We start from the raw sequence: 9,355 nt of genomic DNA, 5'->3' as shown, positions 1-9,355 counted from the left end.
TGTGTCACCTTAGGGACTCCGTACCATCCCTCTCCCGAGCTTGCCAGTGAACTATGTTGGCCTGGGAAGCACAAACCTGGATACCTCGTCCACCTTCTCCTTTGGGACGCCGGCGCTCATCCTAAACACAAAAGCAGGAGCAGGACCCTCGCTACGTATATTCTTATAAACACATAATAACTGTTCTAAGGGCAGGAAAATCGAATTACTTTTATTTCACTGCGGGTTGACACTTTTATTGATGTATTTAGATCCTGCATGTTAAGCTTTTACCGATATGAAACTCATAAACCAAATTTTACACACTGGGCGTTTAAGTAGAGAAATGCTTTTCTTTAGTGTATTTTTTCATAATCGCGATAGATCATATGTTCGGTTGTATGAACATGGTGACATCAGAAGCTGTCAGTTTAGTTCATTCTTTCAAAAAAAAAAAAAAAAGGAAAAAACAAAACACACACACACACACACACACACACACACACATACGATTCCTATCTGGACTGTTGAATGCAAAAGATGGGAAGTGATACCGTGGATGGAGGCGAAACCAGAGAAGTCATGGAAAAAACAGCCCAAATATGTAAACAGTGGTTAGTCAGGTCCTCGCTATCCCCTGTAAACCAGGTTTGAAAGACTTGTGGTTATGGCTGAAGAAGCAGTAAGAGCATGAAAATACTCGCGGGATAAGAAAGACATCCACAACTGTTGGAAGTCGTCGAAAAGACACAAAGAAAAACCACGATTGATTAAAAAGCATATTGTTCTCATGAGGAAACATATGAGCTCCCTTTCAGATTAAGATTGCACGCAACTTTTTTGAAATCTACTGTGTTTGCAATGCAGGGAAAGGCACACGAACCGATCACTTTTTTTTTTTTTTTTTTTTAAAGCCTCAGTACTGTCGGTGACAGAAGGCGCCCCGAGTCAGCTTAACGCTTACCATTGTTAACAGTGCCTTCTAGTGGCCGACTGCTGAACTGGTGACTGCTGCTCACCACCTCTGCTGATCCTGGTCGGTCGACGACCTGCGAAATGCAAAACGCTCGGGGTTAAAAAATAAAAATAAAAAAAATAAAAAATGGGCACCTTTGGGGAAGTGGCTGTGGGGGGGGGCAACCGAGGCAGCTTCCTGACAAAAACACTGCCACTCTGAGAGGGAGAGTCACAAACTCTGCCCTGAAAAAAGTGCTTCGGCACTGGAAAGAAAATGACCCCGGCTGGGCTGATGGAGAAAGCAAAGCAATCAGGCCTTTTTTATTTCTTATTTGATTTTTGATTTTTGCATGAAACAATGGACGGCGGTTGCACTGCAGCTGGCAGCGTTCGAAAATCTCAGCCACTGTAAAAAAAAAAAAAAAAATCCTCCCCCTTTGTTTTGCTGTTTACTCTTTCATCGGCCCGTGTGTGTGTGTGTGTGTGTGTGTGTGTGTGTGTGTGTTGCTCACATTGCGGTGACAAAAGTCTCTCCACACAGTCTGGATGCGGCCGCCTGCCTTCCTCGTGGGGCATGTTGCGCACAACGTGTAAATCAGTCGCTTTGAATGAGTGAAGACGTCAGACTCAACGGCCTAAAGTGGCACTTGTGACTGTGGCGTCTCTGCGAGGGAACCGACGCAGTATAACTGCTGGAAAATTTAAAAAAAAAAAAAAAAAAAAAGAGAGAGAGAGAGATCTGTGCAATCAAGCGTATGTGCGTGCGGCTGCGTTTGTGTGTGCGGGTGTGCTCGTGCGATGCAAAAGGTGAGGTAAAACTTGTGCAAAAAGCACCCATGTTTTCCCACAGTACAGAGCCAAAGGCCAAGAGGATAGTAACATAAAGCAGTATTTAAAGCCGGGTTTTTTTTTTTCAAAATAAGAGCACGTTAAAATGCGATTTTAAGATTTTCAAGATAAACACGAGTGTTGGCTTTTTTTTTTCTTTTTTTTTTTTCTTTAATTTAACTCAGTCATATATTTGAAATCATGTGGTCTGATTTTCTTCCACGTCAACTTTTTAATTTTCCAAATAACTCATGTGACTTAAGGAGGTGGGTGTGCAGCTGAAGCTCCAAATCCAAGCAGATCCAGATCCAAGGTTCAGTGAAACCTGTGCACCCCCCCCCCACCACCATCTCTCCTTGTCTTTCTATCAGGGGAGGACTGCTCTGCTGAAATGTTTGGATGAGGAGTTGCTCTCTGCGCCGGTTCGCCTCTTGCAACCTCGGCATCAGCTCCAGCCCGAAGAGCGATCCTCCTCCTCCTCCTCCTCCTCCTCCTCCTCCTGCTGCTGCTGCTGCTGCTGCTGCTGCTGCTGAAAGGGGGGTTGCGGCGGCGGCGGTGGTGGTGGAGAAGGAGGAGGAGGAGGAGGAGGAAAGAAAAACGTCTGGCACGCTGCCAGACCGTGGACTAAGTGCGCCTCCCTACCCTGCCGCTCGGCGCATTCACAGTTCGGGGGGTTTGGGCTCTGCTGTTTTTAAAAAGGGCACGGCAGCGCTCGACTTGATCAGTCTGCTCAGGAAACTTGTGGTGGAGAAAGTACCGGAGTCCCAGAAACCTGAAGGCGGGTGGGGGGGAGAGAGACAAGTTGAGATTCTCGTGCACGAGACGAGGGTTGCGGGGGGGAGGACTTTGCCTCGCTCCTCGCCAAAAAAGAAACGGGGGGGACAACAACAACACACGTCGGGAGAAACGAGCGCATTTTCAATTGCGGCTGCTCACTTTGGAGCTCCCTGGGTTTTTTTTTTTTGTTGTTGCGCGCGGCGCGCCTCGCAAACGCGCGTAATGAACGCTCGTTTTTCTTCCTCCTCTTCCTCTCCTCCTTCTAAATAGATAGAAACTCTCTTGGATAAAGACTTGTTGGCTTTAGCTTTTAAAAATCGGATTATCTGATCGGGGCATTGTGCACATAGACCAGTCTACGTTTCATCCCCCCGGCTCCTTTTTCGTTCCTTTTAGAAAAAAAAAAAAAAGAAGAAGAAGAAGAAGAAGAAGAAGAAGCGCAATTTTGAATTTTTTTTTTTTTTAGGTTTATATTCCAACTCGCAGAAGAAGAAGAACAAGAAGAAGAAGAAGAAGGAGGAGGAGGAGGAGGAGAAGAGCGGCACCGACAATGTTTCTGGGTTTTTGCCTCCTGCTGACACTCGTCTTGGGGCTGTCCGGCTGCTTGGGCTCGTACGTGCCGTGCGAGCCGTGTGACCAGAAGGCGTTGTCCATGTGCCCTCCGGTGCTGGGCGGCTGCCAGCTGGTCAAGGAGCCCGGCTGCGGCTGCTGCCTGACGTGCGCCCTCGCCGAGGGCGCGCCGTGCGGCGTGTACACGGGGACGTGCAGCCAGGGCCTGCGGTGCCTGCCGAGGAGCGGGGAGGAGAAGCCCCTGTACGCGCTGCTCCACGGCAGGGGCGCGTGCACCAACGAGAAAGGATACAAGCCGGCTCACCCGCCCGTAGGTAAGACGCCCAGCGCTCGCTTTGGCCGCGCGCGCCCGCCCGCGTGTGCGTTGCACGAAAAAAAGAACAAGAAAATCCGTCTGTTTGTTGTTATTACGGACGGATTGGTGATGGTCCGCGCGCTAGTGCGCGCCGCTGGTGGTGTCAGAGCTCCGCGAGGGGACCCAGCGTGCGCTTTTTCTTTTCTTTTCTTTTCTTTTCTTTTCTTTTCTTTTCTTTTTTTTAAGGCAGCATTGGCTCGTGTGAAGCGCGCGGAGCCCGTCAGGTGCTGCCCGAGCTTTGCTGACCAATAACAAGTGAATTCTGAATTCCTATTCTTTCATTTTCTCTCTCTCTCTCTCTCTCTCTCTCTCTCTCTCTCTCTCTCTCTCTCTCTGATGCCTCGGCCATCCTATAGCTGCTCCTCGGGAGCGCCGCGCGCTCTCTGACAGATGGTTTGAGGTGCCATCTGATTAACTTTTTCCCCCCCCCTCTCTATCCACCGCCGTAATTAAACCGACTGCAGCTTTCCAGGAGCTTATTGCCTCTCCCCCCCCCCCCCCCCCCCTCACCACCTCCTCCACCTCCGCCGCACAGGTCTTCTGCAAACTGGCTACTGTCGGTACAGAAGCGACCACTTGCCGCCGGTAAGGTGCCGCGCGCCGCGGGGTGACTTCACGCGCAGCTCCGGCGGCGCAGAAACACTGTTGTCTCGGCATCATTTGATGTGTTTGGTGGCTGTCAAAGGCTGCGACCCTTGGGGGGATAAAAATACATTCATTACACTTCGGTTGAAGATGGGGAGGGAGGGGGGGGGGGATCACGGTGCGCACCGCCCGCGCGGTCGCGTATTCATTGAAGGGGGAGTTCGGGGTGGGGGTGGGGGTGCGGCTTATTCTGCTGCAAATTGCCGCCTTTAATATCTGCTGCTGTAACAAGTGTCTGTCAGCCCCGAAAGCCCCATCCGTGCTGATCCCCTCCCCCTCCTATCAAGGCGGCAGATCTGCCCCCCAAGGGCGTCGTAGCGCGGCGCGGTTATCTCGCGGATCGCGCTGTCGGAGGGTTCGCTGACGCGCGACCGACCGACTGCGAAATGTGTAATTGTTGAGAGTTCAGAGCCGCGCCGCCGGTGGCGCAGAGTGGGGAGGAGGGGAGGAGGGGAGTACCGCTCAAACCCGCGGCGAGGTGCGTGTGCACAACTAGATAAAGTAGGTGGGAGCCGCAAAAAAAAAAAAAGACAGAAAAGTTTTCCCCTTATTTCACATAAAACGAGCCTTCACGTGTCAGTGCGGCGGCAGTAGGAGCGGCCGCGGCGTGTGTGTGTGTGTGTGTGTGTGTGTGTGTGTGTGTTATTGCGTGCGCGTAGCCTACGTGTTTGCTCATATGCTGCTGGTTTTTCAGGGCGGGGCCGTGTCTGGGAATTGTGGCATTGTGTGCGTGTGTGTGTGTGTGTGTGTGTGTGTGTGTGTGTGTGTGTGTGTGTGTGTGTGCGTGCGTGTGTGATTGTTGTGAGTGATGGCACCTCGGGCACTTCTGTCTGCACACACTCACTCACTCACTCACGCACACAGGCATGCACGCACGCACGCACGCGGCCTCCCCGCCTTTGTTTGGCCACAGAGGTAATCGGAATCGGACCCCCCCCCCCCACACACACACACACACACGCACCCACGCATGCACGCACGCACGCACGCACGCACACACACGCACTCCCCCGCCTCTGGCCGTGCGCTCGCTCGCTCGCAACGAGCGCCCCCGCGGTGATTCAGCAGAATGCCTCCGGTCCTGTCGCCCCCCCCCCCCCACCACCACCACCACGCCCCCCCAAACAGCTCTGGCAAGGGGACACCGCGGGCGGGCGGCGAGGTGAGCTCCTGGTTTCCTGCGGTGTGGGATCGCAGCTGTCCCCCGCGTGCGCTGCGACCAGCTGAGCGAAGACAGGCACGAGGGAGGGAGGGGGGCGGGGAGTGTTGGCGAGTAATCCATCACTGTAATTAAACTCCTTTTTAAATAACGGCGTAATGTAACGGGATTACTGTGGCAAAACTTGTGATTACATTACGATTACTTTATCAAGTCACGATTCCGTTACTTTTTGCGAAATATTTTCGCGAGCTGAAAATTGTCTTATTGTCCACAAAATGTTGAATGAAATTTAGAAAAAACAACAATGTCGCAGATTAATTCAACTGTTTGGGCCACCAGCTCTGTACATGAGTTTGTTATGTGAAATGTGCAGTTTGTGTTCAGAGAGCAAACATCCATTCATGTTAAGGGGACAGAGGCAATATTTGGAATTTCAAAATTTGCACTCGATAAAGTTCATTCCAAAAGCACCGAGCAACTGTGACTTTATCTTTTTTTATTTTTTTTTATTTTTTTTAACTAAAGTAATTAGTAATTGATTACTTCTGAAACAAATAAGTAATTGGATTACTCTTTCAAAGAAGTCGGATTACTTTTATCGGAGCAATCCGAACAACACTGGGGCGCATCGTCCAGACTTTGTTACACCCCCCCCCCCCCCCCCCACCAACTCCCGCGCCTTCCCAATAAGTGAATCAGACCCCCACGGGAAAGCTTGCCAACAGATATGACTTCATAACAGCAGGCGCCTCGTCCTTCAGGGCTTCTGAAAGAGCCTGGTGTTTTCATCAGGTCGATCCGTGCCAAGAAACAAAAGATGATGAGGGAGCGCTTCCAAAATCTAAAATACGGCCACAGAACACACACACACACACACACACACACACACACACATACAGAGCAGAAATACCATGCTCCTTATTAGCACAGCAACAGGAGAGTCGCTGCCATTTCAATGCTCTAAATGTGCCTGTCGTTGCTTCTTTGCGTATTCAGACGTCCAGGTGAAGCTCTTTTCATTTTTTTTACCCCACACATCAAGAGTCCTTTATTTGTCGTGAAGTCACGATTTTTCCCCCCCCTTTGTTCACATGCCCTTGCGTTGTTGCAATCACTCCCAGGTACAGGTCGCCACGGAGGCCGCGGCCCAACGCTGATTCGCTCCCCCCCGCCCCACCCTCCTCGACCGACCGGGTGTTGCCGTGCTGTCGGGTCACGTGCTAACGCGCGAGCCGTTTGTCTCCGTGCGTCCTTGCGTCTCACTCTGAACATCTGAGACGCTGCGGCAGTTGCTGCTGCTGCCGAGCACCTGCGGCTGATCTGTTGCAGGTGCGGGGAGGAATTCCTCCAAATATATTAAAACTACCAGCCCTGTTTTTTTCTTCTTCTTCTTCTTCTTCTGGAGGGACGCTGACAAATCAAGTTTTTCTTTTTTGTTTTTTTTTCTCACGATCAAAGCGAAGGGGTTGGCGCACGTTGGCTCTTTCAGACAGAACCAACGTGCGGCGCTCGCGACAGCTGCAAAACAAAGCGGTCGCGTGAGCTCACGCGGCAACAGTTTTTGGGAGCCAGAGCCCAAAGATCATCATCGGCCCACCGTGTCAACGCGATGCAAGAAACCTACCTTGCAGCCTGAATGAAAAGAAGCTTCTTTTTTTTAATCCTTTCAGAATATCTGAAGTCTTGAATATCAAAGGGGACCAACGGCAGGCGTCGACAGTGCATCCATCTTTAAGAACTTTAAAAAAAAAAAAAAAAAGGAAGGCCTCGTCGTGTCCCGTTTTCCAGGGGCAGAAGGACGAAAAAAAGCCTTTCAATCTAAAAGTTAAACCTTCAACGCTGATCTCTGGAGCTCATTGGCGCCCCCTACCTCCCACCAAGTGGATTGGCGAAAAAGTGGGGGAAGTCTAAATGAACGTGAAGTGCGATCTCGTTAAGTCTCCCCCTTGCGCGTCCCGAGGTTTCGGCGCGCAAAGAGCCGGAATGCGCCCGCCAAAATATATAATAGCCGCCTCTGCCAGCTGGGGGAGCCGGAGAACACACCCAGTAATTGTACTGCGGTGACGGTGAGCCAAATAGAGGTTGCCTCCGTCCGTCTCTGCGGCTTGTTCCAAAAACCTGGAGCTCGATGTGGGATCTCAACCTCAGACCAAAATTAGGAACGTCGCGGCTGAGGGGCCCCCGAGCACCTGACGGGCCTGACGACGGCGCTTTCACACCAGCGGTTACAAGTAGATGAAAGTTTTATTTTTGTTTTTTTCCCCATTTGTTTTATTTGTTTTTCCCCCTCCTTGTCGTGCCGGATTCCATGAACGCACCTTCCTGCCCGACGCGTCCCTCTCGGGAAAAAAAACAAAAAACAACTCTCATAAGTCGACTCACGATTTACAATCCTTGAATTGTTCTCGCCGGCTATTTGTGTCGTGCATTCAGGAAAGCAGGAAACTTTTTGATAGCATTGAACGTATTCTGCACGCACAATACCGTGGGAGGGGGAAAGACAAAAAAAAAAACAAAAAGCGACTTCCTGCATTCGCGAGGGCCGATTCTGGACGGCAAACGGAGTGAAACAACATCAAAAAATTCCATAGAAAACAACAGGACATTCCGTAAGGCCTGGTTCTTCTTCCTCTAACGCTTCAGGGGTGGTCACACAAGATTCATGTACAGAATGTTTTATTGTTGGCGGCCTTCTCTCTCTCTCTCTCTCTCTCTCTCTCTCTCTCTCTCTCTCTCTCTCTCTCTCTCTCTGCGTCCATCTGCTCCAGACTGGGTCGTTCTCCCACTCTTCTCATGTAACTTTGTGGACAGCTGTTGAGACACACACACACACACACACACACTCACTGGACTGGCTGGCTGGATATAAACTGTCACTTATTCGTACACAACGTGCCATCAGTGCGGATTTGCTTCACTGAACGTCTCCGCCAGTGACGTCGCAAAAAAGCTATCTAGGCTTCAAAATTCTCTCTCTATTTTTTTTTTTTTCTGTCGCCCTCTTGGGGATTTCTACCGTCTGTCAAATTCTTTTCAGTATGGCACCTGGAATATTAGAGTACAGTTAGAACCGCTGTGTCAAAACACACCTAAAGTGGCTTTGGAACTTCAAAGTTAAGTCGGGACCAAACCAGCTTAGCTGCCTAAAACTTCACTTTTCACGACTCCGACAATCAAGAACCTTCACAGCTGTGAAACCGCTCGTCAGTTCGCTTTCCCCGAAGCACAGCCACGTGCTCCAAAGTGCAAAAACGCTAAACTGATCCTGTGCGCTAGCTGAACTCCGCCGGCGTGTTTCGCGTCAGCCTCCGCTCGCCGTCGCCCTTAAAAATGAACAAATAGCCGAGATGAATCGAGGCTGGGTCATGGTTTACTAGCTGTTGCTTTATATGGCCCAGGGGCCCTTGAGGCTCAGTTATCCCTAACATTATCTTGTCCCGTCCCCCGGTGAGAAGATAAAACAGCTCCTTTATCCACCACTCCCTCACATCTTGGTCAAGATGTAATTTCAGATGCACTCGCGGGGCAATCGCCAACGAGGCCTAGTGCTCCCAAGTCCAATGAAAGGTGAGAGAAGCTCTTTGTTCCGCCTTGTTTTCCTTCCTGTATAAACGCGTATCTTAACATCTTAAACATCCAGAGGACTGAAAATATCCAAAGACGCTCGTCTTTCATACGCGGCTCGCCGCTTCGCGATGCAAGAGCGCCGGGATATTCATGAAGCCTAATTGTGTGCAGATGTTAATTTTTAAACAGAGGAGTATCAGGTGTATCAGCCCCCACCCTCCACCCTCCACCTCCACCACCACCCGCTAATGAAATCTTCAGCTGGGGCAGCAGCAGAAGGGGACGGCAGAGAGCGGAGCGGCGCTCCGGGCTCGGCTGAATGAAAGAGCCGCGCGCATGACTTGGCTCCGCTTGGCTCCCGTCCAGCGGCCTTGGCCGGCTGTCAGGAGTTAAACACAGACCCTCTAAGCCTCCTTTACAAGCTCGGGTACCCCGAGCATGGAAAAACTGAGGTGCTGCGGCCGGAGGAGCGAAGAGCCCACTTGAGGGAAGATGAAACTTCGGCTCGTCGTGAG

The 9,355-nt window shown here is 50.9% G+C and overlaps 1 protein-coding gene across 1 annotated transcript; it reads left to right on the top strand.

Moving 5' to 3' along the window:
• The first annotated feature begins 3,019 nt into the window (after positions 1-3,019).
• On the top strand, positions 3,020-7,058 carry LOC142891268 (insulin-like growth factor-binding protein 5). Its single transcript, XM_076030679.1, has 2 exons — positions 3,020-3,425; positions 6,944-7,058. The coding sequence occupies exons 1-2, from the start codon at positions 3,092-3,094 to the stop codon at positions 6,958-6,960; spliced, it is 351 nt and encodes a 116-aa protein (XP_075886794.1). The 5' UTR covers positions 3,020-3,091; the 3' UTR covers positions 6,961-7,058.
• Positions 7,059-9,355: the final 2,297 nt, after the last annotated feature.

This window comes from Nelusetta ayraudi, unplaced genomic scaffold (genome assembly GCF_046127955.1).
Source record: "Nelusetta ayraudi isolate G7.1 ecotype Tasmania unplaced genomic scaffold, CSIRO-AGI_Nayr_v1 ptg000031l, whole genome shotgun sequence".
Taxonomy (NCBI): Eukaryota; Metazoa; Chordata; class Actinopteri; order Tetraodontiformes; family Monacanthidae; genus Nelusetta; species Nelusetta ayraudi.
Note: the sequence above shows the minus strand (reverse complement) of the source record. Positions and strands in the feature narration are given on the sequence as shown.

What these genes read in the sequence shown, in the direction of transcription:
- LOC142891268 (XM_076030679.1), top strand. Translation starts at nt 3,092, where the DNA reads ATGTTTCTGGGTTTTTGCCTCCTGCTGACACTCGTCTTGGGGCTGTCC.